The sequence below is a fragment of the Strongylocentrotus purpuratus genome, unplaced genomic scaffold, assembly GCF_000002235.5.
Source record: "Strongylocentrotus purpuratus isolate Spur 01 unplaced genomic scaffold, Spur_5.0 spur5_scaffold_16, whole genome shotgun sequence".
NCBI lineage: Eukaryota > Metazoa > Echinodermata > Echinoidea > Camarodonta > Strongylocentrotidae > Strongylocentrotus > Strongylocentrotus purpuratus.
In genome coordinates this window covers 6,672,016-6,687,866 of record NW_022145601.1, presented here as the reverse complement: position 1 = coordinate 6,687,866, position 15,851 = coordinate 6,672,016, and the positions used below count along the sequence as shown (strand labels likewise).

Here is a 15,851-nt window from a genome sequence, read left to right as displayed (position 1 = left end):
CACACCTATTTCACATGTTTTTTCCTCTCTGTCTCTCATTATGTCTCTTCCTCTGTCCCGGACTCTCTCTCTCGCTCTCTCTCTCCCTTCTCACTCCTTTCCTTCAAAAGTATAAGTAGAGGTTAATAAACTTACATTAATGACAATAGAAAATATGTAAATTAGACAAGTCGTCTATACTAGTCAAAACTATTAACTCTATTCATTCTGTCCTGTCACATCACCAGATTGAGGAGCTAACGCACGATACGGCAAAACTGGGTTCTGCTGCATCCTCTCATTTTGCGAGAGGGCTCTGCTCTATGCCAAATCTTCAATCACTGTATCTGGACGATGTGAAGCTGAGTGATGAGTTCTACTCGACGATCTCCACTGAGGCATCAAGATCAAAGGTATACCAAACACGATTTAAATTGGAAAGCGATTTGCTGTCAGTTTTGTATTCTTCATACTCAACTTTTGACTATATATAATTGAGGAAATTTGTTTCTTATTTTCATCTCGTCTTTCATTTCTCTTACAACTTGCATTTCCTTTTGGGCCTATTTCTCTCTATCTCCCTCTGTCTCTGACAATATCTCTGCCTCTGTCACGGTCTCTCTCTCTCCCTCTTCGCTTCTCTTTCCCTTGCTGTAAAGGTCTAAGTAGAGGTTTAATAATTATCTTACATTAATGACAATAGAAAATATTTGAATTAAACATGTCGTTTATACCTGATAATACTATTCACTCTATTCAACCTGTCCTGTCACATTACCAGATTGAGAAGCTAAAGCACAAGACGGCGGATCTGGGTCCGGCTGCATCCTCTCATTATGCGAAAGGGCTCTGCTTCATGCAAAACCTTCGATCACTGTTTCTGGACGATGTGAAGCTGAGTGATGAGTTCTACTCGACGATCTCCACTGAGGCATCAAGATCAAAGGTATACCAAACACGATTTCAATTGGAAAGCGATTTGCTGTCAGTTTTGCATTCTTCATACTCAACTTTTGAGATGACTGTTTTTTCACAATTTTTTAAAAGACATCATGTATTTTTATTAGTTAGGAGCACTTCTTATATCAATATTAAAAATAGTTTGACCGTGCTAACAAGGTAATAAATCTCGTGAATAAAATGAAATTAGGTACAGTGTAAAGCTGAATGATAAGTTTTATTCCACGATGGCGTCTGAGGCATCAAACTCAAAGGTTTATCCGAACACGATTTAAATTGGGAACGATTTGTTTCGCAATAATTTCGAATTTTTCAAATTTAACAAATAGGGTAACTGTTTTTTTACAATTTTCTAAAAATAAATCATATATTAGTCACGAGCACTCTCATATCAATATTACAAATAGTTTGGCTATGCTGACAAGGAAATAAATACCAGTGAATAGAATGAACTTTGGTGTCGTAATGATATAGATTCATATCAAAACGTGTTTTAAAAGCACTTATCCTATAAATAGTATTAAGCATTCTAAATTAAGAACATATTAAAATTTCATCAATAGTCGCGGAAAATTTATTTTTACATGTGCATGGTAAAAAGACGGATATAGCAATTTTATTCTGCTTGAACAGACACGGTCTCACTTTCTAACTATCTATAATTGAGGAAATTTGTTTGTCATTTTCATCTCGTCTTTCATTTCTCTTACAACTTGCATTTCCTTTTGGGCCTATTTCTCCCTATCTCCCTCTGTCTCTGACAATATCTCTGCCTCTGTCACGGTCTCTCTCTCGCCCTCTTCCCTTTCTCTTTCCCTTGCTGTAAAGGTCTAAAGTAGAGGTTTAATAATTATGTAACATTAATGACAATAGAAAATATTTGAATTAAACATGTCGTTTATACCTGATAATACTATTCACTCCATTCAACCTGTCCTGTCACATTACCAGATTGAGAAGCTAAAGCACAAGACGGCGGATCTGGGTCCTGCTGCATCCTCTTATTACGCGAAAGGGCTCTGCTCCATGCAAAACCTTCGATCACTGAATCTGGACAGTTCAGAGCTGAGTGATGAGTTCTACTCAACGATGGCCACTAATGCATCAAGATCAAAGGTATACCAAACAAGATTTCAATTCAACGGATTTTTGTCTATATAATGTTGCATTGTTCAAATTGAACATATGGGGTAACTGTATTTTTAGACTTTAAAAAAAAATCATTTAAAACATTAGTCACGAGCACTCTCATATCAACATAATTAATAGTTCGGACCCGCTAACAAGGAAACAAATCATGTGAGTAGAACGAACTTTGGTTTCATAAACAGGGCCCGCGCTACAGCGGGGCTCTTCGGGCTCGAGCCCCCCCACTATTTTGAAAAAGTATGTTAAAGAAAAATAAAAATAAACCAACCAAGGTCCCGGCAAAAATCTCAATTTTTTTTCCTGCTAAATGCGAGACCACATTTACCTAGAAGCGAGATTTAGCGAACGTGATTCAGCAAAAAAGCGCGAAAAATTGCAAATGCGAGAAGTAAAAACACAGAGACATTGTCAAGCATGTGGGCAAAGCTTCCGAATTCAGCAGTTTGTGAATTGAAAAAATCAGTTCCGTAAAAGCGATCGTAAAAGCCTAATTTGTTCAAAAAATTACACACTTTTATCGCCGGAATCGGGCAAAAACACTCCATTCAGTATTACAGGTGCACAGAAGATGAACTGTCAGTCAAAATTTTGAACAACATTAGTCTCATGCACATCGTTTATTAGTGTCACAGATGGTTCGTTACTGTTACACTTCATGGACAGATTTGAAAGATGTGTAAGTCATTGAAATTATAATCAGTATATGATGCGAAAATGATTCATCTCCAGCTTCCGCAAACCAACCTGGGAAATTTTGTTGGGTCCTGAGGGACGCAATTACTCACCGCTTTTGCAAAATTTGTGCGTGATATTTGGTTTTGGTGAGTCCGGGACATGTCTTTTTTTGTCTGTAACCTAGCCATCCTACGCTGCATATTAATATTTGAATATATTATTATATTTGCCATGGTACGGTGTGGTGGAGATCAAAATTAAATCGGCCAAATTCTGGACTAAACCAGTATGTCGCAATGATTATGGACAAATTACGACCTGGGTAGTCATTCGTTTACGGTAAGCCTCACGATTTTGTCGCAATGTAATTTATTTTCAGTAAACTTAGCTTTGCACTTGTAATTTTTGTATGAAATCTCATATTTGATAAAATATCGCATCAGAATCTGTGTGCGTGCGTATCATGAATATTGATGACTATCACATGACGTATAGGTTCATTTCGATCCAATCAAATGCAGCGGTAGGATGGCTAGGTTACGGGAAAAAAAGATTAGCGCGACCCTTGCTTATATATATTGCTCTACAAAACAAATATTTTTCTTTTTAATGTTACATTGATGACAATGAGAATATTTAAATTAGACATGTCGTCTATACTTGATAATACTATTCACCTTATTCATCCTGTCCTGTCACACCACCAGATTGAGGACCTAACGCACCTTGGCTCGGATCTGGGTTCTGCTGCATCCTCTCATTACGCGAGAGGTCTCTGCTTTATGCCAAATCTTCGATCACTGGAGCTGAACAGTGTGAAGCTGAGTGATGAGTTCTACTCAACGATGGGCTCGGAGTCATCAAAATCAAAGGTATACCGAACACGATTTCTATCGGAAACAATTGTTTACAAATACTTTTGCACTCTTCAAACTCAACTTTTGGGGTAACTGTTTTTGTACACTTTTTTTTAAAAGAAATCATTTATTCTTATCAGTTACGAGCACTCTGATATCAATATTATAGGAAGAATTACTCATTTGACTAGAATCAGTGTCATAATGATTAAGATGCATCTAAACGCATGTTTTTAACATATCTTGTAGATAGGCCTTGAATTCTGCGTTTTTTGTGTGGATTATTTATTGTCCCAAAAAGATATTACATGCACCATATAGATAGAAAGACATAAATTACCCAAAAGAGAGAAAGAAAAAAAAAAGGACATAAAAGAAAAACAGTTCCCAACAAGTATAAGCAAGCCAGCTATGTCTTTTGTGTGAGATGTGTGATGCCAGCCCCCTCCCTCCCGCGACAAAAATGCCCCTCCCCCATCAGAAAAAATGGCCCTCCTGATCTAAAACTGTGTTTTTTTCAACGAGTGTGAAATTAAGTAATTACATTATTAATGCATTCATTTGCTATGGTATACATCATTTTTCTCACATATATTTTAGTTACGCCACACAACACACACTAAACCCTCGTTAGTAAAAATCGTTCCGTCTCTGTGTAATTTGATGCGCTTGGACAGACTTCCGTCATTTAATTGTAAAATTTTAAGTACCAGTGTAAGAAATCGATCCTACAGCTTCTGAGGAATATGAGAGTACTTTTTGATCTTGTCCTCCCATCTCTTTCTTTAAGTCTCATTTCTCTCTTTCTTACTTATGCTTCTCCATGCTCTCTCTCTCTCTCTCTCTCATTCCATATCAAGCTCGCCGTCTTTTGCTTTCTCAGCCCCTGTCAATGTTTTTCTCGTAGACTATTTTCTTGTATTTATCACTCATTGATCTTTTTTGGCAATTTCTTATATCGCTTTCTCATCAGATAGAGATATTAGAACGTTTTTCCTTTTCTAAAAAGTATTAAGAAGAAAGAACCATTACGTGCTCATTTAAGAAAAATGATGCCCCCTTCTTACTAAATGTAAACATGGAATTAAAAATATATATGAATCTTAAAAATCACTTGGATTTTTTTTAAAAACACACATGTATTGCATAACTTGTGATATTATTATCATTATTGACTATAGACAGATGGCTTTTCTTTACTATTGGTTAATGTAAAAATGTTACATTCTAATAGGCCTACTTTAAATAACCATACATGATACCTCGGTCTTTTTTCTTCAATATATAGATAAGGTAATTAATCTATGAAAATTAATTAACAAAAATAATCAATTGTAAAATACTTCTAACGTATTTCTCAACTAATAGTTTGTAACTGTAGAGAAATAATTTCTGTTTGGATTATAATGTTTTTCTTATTTACAACGATGTGATAACTTAATGATTTTAACTGATTTTAACCGTAGTTCACATGACCAAGTTATCAGGTAGCAACTATTGCTGTTCTCACAACTGACAGTTCTCACAATTTCCTTTTAAAATATACCTGATATCAACAATATGGCACACACAATGTCAACTCGCGTGCCTGTCCAGTGACGGATGTATATCTGAAGCAATATGTGTTCATGCGAATGTCCTTTTGTGTCTAGTGAATTTAGAAGAATTAATAAAATGCTTACTAATCCACGTTGAAGGAATAAGATGAAATACGCCTACTGAAAACAAAGGGGGAAATTATAACATATTCTCTTGAAGATATCATTTTGATGTAATGTCAGCCAACCGATACAATGCCTTAAGTACCTCTATTGAGATACATCATGCCATGCATATTGAAATGTTTTTTTGTTTATTATAATATATTGATTCATTTGAACTATAGCAGAAATAGCCGAAATAACCAGACTTAGTGAATGATAAAGTGACTGAGATGAAGATTCAGTTGATATTAGCTGTGATGTAAAAGGGTGTTTATGTTAGTAAAAACAATAATTGGATCGCATCGTGGATTTCACTTTGGTGTGAACTGGTAAATTGTCTTTGCACAGATCCAGACGCTCAGTATGGGGCATGTTTCCATAACTCCATGTCGACTACAATCCATTCTCTCGCTATCACGCCTCCAGTCACTCAGCTTGAGGGATATCAGTCGAGTTGACATGGACGATAGAGAGATACTGGTATGTATCTTTACTACTTAAAAATGCTCTATTTCTTCCAAGCTTAAAATGAAGGGGTTCAGAAAATCTAGACAGACAAAATATGAATGATAAAGGAATTACCGAAAGGATAATGTATTTTATCTTAAAATTAAGTTAAAACGATATACTACGGGCTGTTTAGTAAATACATGGATGGTTTTATATATCAAACATCTATACATGCACGGTTATAATTGTTTTCAATTTGGGATGCAGTTTTACCATGTACATTTTCTTAAAGCTCGTTAAATATCGATTGATGAATGATTGACGTTAACTATTTCCTATAGAGATTTTTGTTGCTTATTTTTTTTATCATCAAATGTGTAACTTTCAGTAGTGTGAAATCGTTTGAATGATTTTTTTTTATAGGCTGGCTGAACGAATATCACAATAAAAAAGATGATAATGAGTACTACAATCCCATCATCTTCCATTGAAAAAGGAGGATTGAACCTCGTTAGTAAGTTGGCTTTGGTCATGTTGGTGGGAACAGACGAAATAAAGAAATATTTTAACGAAGGTTTTAAAAAAAAATGGAGAAAGAATAAAAAAGTTAAGATATTTTTAACTTCGATAATGCTAATAATGTGAGAAAACTTGTATTGACAATGCGATCATTAAGATACAGGGGATAATCCTCTAATTTAGTGTTTTGTATCCAAAATATCGCAAACACCTTTTCAAGAGTCTTATGATAGACAAACCATTTTTTAAAGGGAGGGCAATACACGTTTAGACCTCATGGAACATATTTTACTGGGTTACTAAAATGGAAAACAGAGAGGTATTTTTAATATTTTCGAAAAAGAAATCAGTTTTAGTTCATCCGGAACGGCATCGAATATGACTGTAATGTCAAAGGAAGATTCTCTATATCCTTTATAATCTCGGCATCCAAAAGTTAAATTTGTTTGTATTCTTTGTCCCATTTTCCACAAAACTACGCGTTTGTTTATTTCTTCTAACTTTAAACTGATGAAAACCCTTTAAGTCTTATTATTGTATATTTGTGGAATATTTACCAAACATGATATGAACAGTAAAAGTACTATATCAAAACAATAATGAGTCATGTTATCCAATATAATTTCTTACATTAGCGTTGGTTTCCATTAAAATCATATGTAATGAGCCTTTATGCCTTGCTGTTTCCTGTAGACTCGTCAAATAACCTCAGTAGATGAGCTATCTGTGGATGGTGAGCATGTGACCAGTCTGTGGAATCTTGGACTTCATACATCATGTCCCCGAGTGAAAACTCTCAAACTTGACTGGTCAAGATGGGAAGATGTCTCATCAGATATCGTTACTATGGCCTGCTGTCCATTCCATCATCTAACTCACCTTCACATCCAGGGAAATTCATTTCATCTAACTTCTACTACACTGAATGATCACGTGTCATTCTGCAAGGGAGTTGAAACATCATGTCCTCGACTCACCAAGCTGTACATTTCCTATATTGACCTGTACACCAAGGCAGCTGAAATCATCAAACTCATGAAGATGCATCCGCACCTAACAAGCATAGAGTGAGTCTCATTTGATTTACCAGGGTAATGATTGCCACTTTATAGTCAAAATCATAGAAATTTACATGTACAACACATTGTGGAACGACACATTAGGGTTACCTTTTACTGCAATTTTTTTTCTCTCTTTATTTTCTTTCCCCCTCTCTCTCTCACACTCTCTTTCTCTCTCTCTCTCTCTATCTCAGTTCCTCTCTAATTTACTCTCTCTTTACTAGTATTATATATTTGTACTTAATGCAGGTACTACTCTTAACAACATACTTTAAGTATGAGAAAATCTAAGTAGTGGAAAGCAGTTAAATATCAAATAAGTTTATTGTCTTATTGGAAAATATGCATTTAAATACTAAATTCAAAGATTTTGGCTCTTAAAATTATGTTTTTAAGGTCAGTGAACACAATGACAGTATTTTCAGAGACAACAATAAAGGGATAAAAATTCATATTTTCATCTCAATATCGTTGTAAATAACCAAAATTGAACAAATCAAGTGTTCAATGCAATGTTTTCAAAGTCAATGATAAAGGTGAACAAGTTTTTGAATCAATATTAGGAATAATGTTTGCAAAATATGCATAGAAGCTTCCAGCAGAGAGATATCCAAATTCATATTTTTATCATAATTTGCCATGTAATATCCCAGTTAAATCAGTTCAAATAATGTAATGGATACTGGCATTGTCCCACTGAACAGGATGAACACAATTCAAGATGGGCTAAAATAGTACTTTATGCATAATTTGCTAATTAAGTTTTCATTGTTAGGTATTAAAATCCAAAATTATGATTTGAATTTATATTTTCATATAATCATGATGGCTACATATTTGCAATGTAAATTAGAAAATTATTCCACCATGTATGGTGACCAAAACTACATAGCTTTCAATATTCATATATTGTTGTAAGAGTGGACTTGGATGCAGTTTAAGATGAAAATATAATTTTTTATTTTTTATTGGTGGAAGCTAGATGACATATCATGTGAAATTCAAAGGTTTTAGTAATAAAGAATTTCTCGGTCACTTTCGTAAGTTGGCCACACAAATTAATTTCTTGTTCATTCAATTTCTCTGATTCTGTCACCGCAGCTGTTATTTTTCGTTCAAATTCGTTTTTTTAGCATTTAAAACGATCATTCAAAAACATTTAATTTTCATTCGAATTAAAACGTGTTTCTTTTTCGTAAAATTTTCATTCAATTTAAAGCGAAATGATTCGCAATTACGTAATAGCATCTTCCGTGAATTCAAATTCGTTTATTTGCATACAGTTTCACACGTTTTGCAGACAAATTAAACATGTAAATCTTACCCAGTATATGATCATATATAGAACCCCGCAAGCTTAGTTCCATGCTTAATCCATTTCAAATTGTATGGGTTGGTAAGCAATAGACATGCTATTTGTCCTCACTATGGGTGTATATGTATACCCACTATTTAGCAACTGAGCGATCATGTGTTAAGTAGATAAACCCTAGCCTCATCATCATAGAATTAGCATGGAAATAAGCAAGAGTGTCTTTTTATGAATATGCAATGATATAAGTGCATGCAAAGTGTGTGTTTACAGACTACGGTTGTATTTATTGGAGTGGCGTACCATAATGGTGGTGGTGGTGGGGGGGGGGTATCAATACTCTATACCTTGATTTATTTTTAATGTTTTGCTTTGTTTTTTATACTGTTCATTCGATGTTCGTAATCTCTTTGAAGCCATTTATATTTGTGTAAATTATATTCAGTCTGTATTGAACATGTTAAGAACAATCTATGAGTGTCAGTTCAATCACAATCATAATCACATCAAAATCTGAATCAACATCACGCTGAATCACAATCACGATCGTGATCACAGTCACAATTTACCATCTCAGTCACAATCGTAATCACCATCTCAATTACAATCACGATCTTCTACACAATCATTAATGAGTTTGATACATTGTTTTCTCACTGCGCGCACATCTCAATAGCTCGTGTCATGCGGACATAAACCAAAGAATACACGTATAGAATCTGAAATCTTGTTTTGGTTATATATATTTTAATTATCATAATTACATCATGCATGACATTATCATGTTCATCTACGTAATATCACTTCCAAAAGATGATCGAGTACGATAAAATCCGTGATGAGAACATCAGTAAGATAAAGTCCAATCTTGAGTTGTTTAACCCTCTACATGTTGACGGGCAAGACATCTAGGCATGTTATATAACTCATTTGTTTAATTTAGATGAGAAATATGTGCATATACGATGTATACCATAGGTTTGTAAAGATAGGCGAATATGAATGAAAACTTTGTTATTTAGAATGACCCAAAGTGAAATTGAATGGTACGGACATGCGGTTTGCCATGGTTGACGAAAATGAATGCAAACTGCGCATTTGTAAGCGGTTGTTAAATTTAATGAAACAAGTGCTACATCCATTGACCGAATAAATAAATCAAATGAAAAAAATTCTTATGTTGAACGAAATTTGTACACGCCGGCAGCTTTATTTCTCAAATTAGAATGAACTTTGTATCAAAACGAATGAAAAGCTTACGAAAGTGACCGAGAAATCCTATATTAAAATGTATCAATCATTTTCAATGGCATGGGCAATATCAATCATATCACTTGAACTGATTCAACTGGGATCTTAGATCATGGCAAGTTATGAAAAAAATATTAATTTCATTATTTGAATTGAATTGAACTTTATTTCATTCATCATAAAAACATCATAACAAACATATACAATACAAAACATAGCGTACAAGAGAAACATTTACAATACAATACAACAACAACAATATTTATGAATGTAGAGACAGCTAGGAAAGCCAAAGGCTTTATTGGTGCTGCCACCGAAACAGTAATAAAGTATAATACAGTATTATATTGTTGTTTGAGAGGGTGATTAAACAAAAAAAAAGCCTACTAGAGGGGGGGGGGGGGAACATAAACCAAAAACCAAAAACCAGACCGTGTACATAATCAATCTTTATTTATTTTGTTGGATTAAAAATGATTTATATCTCCTTTTAAAAACGTTAATTGATGGACTAGATTTTATATCTTGACGTAAATTATTCCACAATTGTGGCCCTTTGAATAAATTTGATTTCTTAGTTATATTTAGTCTGATTTTATTTAAATGAAAATTAGATGAACTTCGAGTATTATATGAATGTAATGCATTATCTTTGTGATGAACGCTCATTTGCATATTTATGTGAGAAAATATGTTCAGTCTGTTAACTAACATCTAGACCATTGGATGGAGCACTTGATCTGTTCAAATCGGTTATATACAAAGATATTAAGATAAAAATATGAATATTAATTTCTCCATAAATTTAGACGTATAATTTATGCTTATATGGTGTTGATAAAACCTAGATACCTGATTATGAATATGTTTGATCTCATAAGCATGATAAGAGGAAAACTATTGTTAATTTAACACATTTGAATTTTTTATCAAAAGGAGATCGACTAGGGCAACACTTTGCTCCACGAGCCACCTACCGTTGATTACTGTTCAATTAGTTTGAGGCAGTTGCATTTAGGTTTTGAATATATCTCAGCGGAGTGGGTTGTTTTAAAGATTAGATGACAGGGGGCTGTATAGGGTTTTTTAAACAATGGTTTACATGATCTGATGATCTCTTCATTTCAGGATTTATTCATACCAATTTCATTTTTCTTAAAGGCATAGAGGCGATCGGCTTGTAAAAGTCATGGGATTCCTGACTGACCTAAAGGTTTATAATTATGATTGCAGCATGAGCTAAATCCAGGATTTCGTTTCAGAATCTGAGGCAATGTTACCGAGTCACTTTAAGATAAATTTAAATTTAAATACTTTATTTATTTATTCATCATGATGTTCATAGACTTGCTGTATCCTACATGCACAGTTATGATACCATGATTTGCATTCATGCAATATAAATACAGAGCAAAATTATGCAAGGTCCGATGTGTAATAAATTGTCATCTATTCTCACATCATATAGCATACATCTCTGATGGTATCGTACTCCAGGTTAGTTCAGAAGATAATGTATTCCCCCACCCGATATATACTTTTTTAAAATTCTTATTACTATAGGTTGAATATGTGTCATACGAGCGCGGATCTGGATCCACTGATTTCTGAGGTAAACAGTGAAGGCAAGCTGACTGTCACCGTGAAACATGGTGTGGTAAGATATACCAATGGGTTACATGCCCATCCTCCGATTGATTCTTCTCCCTCTTTCATTCCATCGATTCAAAGTAGGCTATTTGTTATTATATCCCTCATGTTTAGTCGTTTGCATTGCGATTGTACAGAGCACGAAAAAGGTATAGATAAGTATATTGGTGTGACCAAAGTTCGCGCGTGACCAAAGTTCGCGTACTTACACTAAAAGCGCTTATAACAGGAGAACGATACGCGATGCCTGTGTGGGAATGAGACAACGAAATCTTTGAGCACCGTCGACAACTCCAAAGGTCAAAATGCGACATAAAAATGTGAATAAGCTAGCTTTTCACGCTTTTTATCATAATAAATTGTGTTTTTTTTAATATGAAAATCAAAATATGAAAATAATATGAGGAATTGACTCCGAAAAATAATGATAAAATTCCAATTTCTTACGCAAAAAACGGAACCTGCGCGCCTGCTTCCACCGTATCTGTGTTTGTGATTTCAATGAATCTATGGGTTTCGTAAGAATACAAATTTAAAAGGGAAAGTGGAAAGACAAAGAGAGAAAAGAGCGAGAACTCGTGTATGGCTGACAAATAAAAAGGAGACACATGATATTTTTTTCAAACAAACAAATGACATGCAGATAGGGACTACATTGTCATTAAAGGTAATACAAAGTTTTGGGAATTTTTGAAAATTGGATGGTGGTGATTCTTTTCAATTTTGATATATTTGGATGCCCCTGTGGATGTAATAAAATCACTAGAAAATTTAGCCCCTAAAACACTTTTGCTTTCGAGAAAAATTGAATATAAAAATTTACCGGTGCTCCCGGTAAATTCTGATAAATTTCAAATAGCGCCGTACGGCCGTACAATGATAGCTGCGACCATGAAATTTTCAGAATATGTAGTTGTGATATATAATTTCCAAACAGGAATAGCTAATCGGTCGATTTTAGTCAAGAAACATTGTTTTATAGCCTAATTAATATCTTGACCTTGAGAGGGAGCTATACAACATAAGGAGTTTATTATTTATAATTTCATAACTTTAGGATCGATTTCAACTGCGACAACGATCACTGAATGTTGTAGGGTCGCATATGCTTCCAATATGTTCATTTGAACCAAATTCATGACCCCATACCAAAACTTTGTATTACCTTTAACACATAAACATTGAAAAATATTGTCTTTTCATGCATCTATTTTCATGCATCGCTTCATATTGTATGTATTCTTATTTTCATTTCCGAGAGGACGTCACTTCAAGCTTATGCTTAATACGACCTCTTTCCTGTATATACCATGTCATTATCATACATCTAAATTTATAGGATTGTAAATATAAATATGTTGATATATATGGAATAAATAAACATCTACTGAAATCGAATAAAACTATGATTATTTAAAAAAAAAATAGAATACACCTCTCTCAAATTCAACTGCAAAAATGCATTGTTTATTTGAAAGGTACTTAATTTTAGAAAACTATCATTATATTTATATTATTTCTGGTATTCTTATGTTTCCATAATTATAGTGTGAGGATAGTACAACGGTCAGGTAATATGTGGTTTGGCCGTCAAGCAACAACGTATCAACGTTGGAAGATGATCCTCATCAGACCCCGTGATGGCAGCAGACTACTACGGACTTCAAAAAATAACTTGTCAAGTGAGGCGGTAACCAGGCTACCCGAATAACTAATTATACTAACTGAAAGGATATCTAAAGTTAAAATGCATGGAATATAGTATTATTAACATTAGAATACTTATGCCCTTTTTCGATACTTTGAATTAATAACTTTATAATGATGTTGAAGCATATGGAGAATGTCGATTTATTTTGGGGGCGATTTTTAATTTTCTGCAGCCTCTTCGAAAGTACTTTGACCTAATCAAAGCATTTGAGAGAGAGAAAGAGAGAGAGAGCGTGCATGTAGATGGAAGCCAGCATTAATAAGGAATTAAAAACAGATAGATTTACCAGAAAAGAAATCCGGGTAGAGAAGAGGAATAAGAGAAAACAATGCAACACACAGCAATCATGTTTTTATTTACTAGAATGAATTGTCATTCCAAAAAGGATAAACAACTTAATGGCTCAGTATTTTTCTCCTTGAATCTGGAAGCATGGTATAGAAAAAGATGCCTTCGCCCTAAATTATCTTGATTGACTAATTAAGCTCCTGTATTTATTGTTTCAGTATACGTATCATCGTGAAGACTCGACTAAAATATCAAATGGCTAAGGGCGGCAATTGATTTGTCTTTAGTTTAGATTTCATTTTATGGCATGTATCCAGTTCTGAAAAGAAGTACATGTAAGGAGTATACCATGATACCATCAGTTTACATATATTAAAACCAGAAACTTATTTCAATCAAGCTTCAAGGTAAGCAAAAGTTTGACGGCTTGTGAACCCTTATCATTTTACATAATCATAAAAGGGGGTTCGTAGTGATCAAAATTTGGGTTATAATGTTAAAACAATCTATTCCAATACAACCTAGAGCCTACAATATACAGGTTTAACTCAACAAAATATGCTTTTACTTAGGCTTCTTCATTTCTTCTTTTCTAATTTTCCTTACATAATATTATGTAAGTCCTTAGTTTACAAGTAACTACAAACCAATAAAAGTTATGTGATAACCTATATGAACTTATTTTATATCCAAAAAGAAATTGTACTGTTACTATCATTACATTTCTGGTAAGTAAAACTGACAATGCAGAACGTGAAATGTGTAATATGAAATGAATCGAACAGAAGCGATCTGATTTGAACAATTCTAAACTCTCTATAGATTGTTTGATAAACAATTCCAACCATTTTCTGAGTACTCATATTGGATAGACTGTAATGATCATAACACATTTATATCGCATTGCACTATCATAACAAGGTCATCAGGAATCTAATCCTTTAGGGTCTGTTGATATATCCTTCATCACGATAATACATGTGTTCTGTAAGAATTTTCGGTATACCTGGAGGATTTATTTCATGAACTACGGGTAACGTAATTTGTTTTGACTTTTCCTTCCTGTATACCTGACAATTCATCCGTTATCAAGAAAGATTGTTAAAAATACCGTGTGTAGCTTTAGACTTATTTCTGTCCTATCCAATCATTACTTGCTTTTGAAATTAAAGTATTGAACATATTTGTTTTCTAAATGTAATCGTTTCTTTATACGATGTACAAAAACATGATAAAGTATTCGATATGTATATGACTGTGTGTAAATATATTATAATCATTCTATCATACATTCGTTTAGATTGATGTTATTTTAAATTTTGTTTTGCTCTTCAGTCAAATAGAAAAAGAACATCCATACACTTTGTATTTAAGTATTGTGACATCACATCATTTCCCAGAACGGATACATCTAACTAGTCATGATCCTAACTTTGATATGATCTTTTCTAGTTTATGACATGCATGTAACAGTTATTGAAGTAGTAAAACAGAGGAATATGTCCTCTTGATCTCGTTGTAATATTCTTACATCAAATCGTGATCACTCTGTGTATACATATACTTTAGTTTATTTGTGACATGTATGTAAAAGTCGTCGAAGTAATAAGAGAGAAATTAGTAACCTATTCTTGTTTAGATATTCTTGTATTCAACTAATCATGATATTTTTTTTAATGTATTTAAATCAAATTTTGTCACATGCATTCAACTGCCATTGCTGTATTTAGAAAGAGTCTACTCTATCTCGTTTTAATTTTCTTGTATTAAACTAATCAACATCAAATGGTATATACCTATAATCTGGACTTCGTTGTATATAAGTCAGAGAATAATAAAGAGAGGAGTAAGACAGTGGGTTGTATTAAAGACAGAGAGAAATATCAATTAAATGGTTTGGAAAATGGTGTTTAATGGAACACATCTCTCGATTTACAGGATTATTGTCGTGTTATTTAGTAGCATTAGAATGCATGTCTATTTCCCATCAGAATGATGCAATGTAAGTTATGTTTTTCTATGGCCAGCATATCTGAAAAGGATTGACCCATGTGATATCTTATAAATTGTCAAAGATCTATTCTTATCTACAATGACAATTTCTTTCAAGTGATATATTTCAAACATCCAATGCTCCTGTATGTACAGTGTTTTTACCATAATATAAATTTATACGATATTATACATTTCTTTCCATTTATGTCTATATTGTAATGATCGCTTCCATTAATGCCTGTTGTAATGATTTTGTCAGTAGGTGGGCAGTACACCTGAATAATGGAAAGT

The 15,851-nt window shown here is 33.5% G+C and overlaps 1 protein-coding gene across 1 annotated transcript in view; it reads left to right on the top strand.

Moving 5' to 3' along the window:
* LOC100889211 overlaps window positions 1-14,840 on the top strand; it is a 40,869-nt gene extending 26,029 nt beyond the window's left edge. The window contains exons 16-23 of the mRNA XM_030986631.1: window positions 228-392; window positions 761-925; window positions 1,891-2,055; window positions 3,471-3,635; window positions 5,672-5,803; window positions 6,986-7,359; window positions 11,480-11,573; window positions 13,115-14,840. Coding sequence (XP_030842491.1) covers window positions 228-392; window positions 761-925; window positions 1,891-2,055; window positions 3,471-3,635; window positions 5,672-5,803; window positions 6,986-7,359; window positions 11,480-11,573; window positions 13,115-13,141 — 1,287 coding nt within the window. The 3' untranslated portion in view covers window positions 13,142-14,840. The remainder of the gene's footprint in view (window positions 1-227; window positions 393-760; window positions 926-1,890; window positions 2,056-3,470; window positions 3,636-5,671; window positions 5,804-6,985; window positions 7,360-11,479; window positions 11,574-13,114) is intronic.
* Window positions 14,841-15,851: the final 1,011 nt, after the last annotated feature.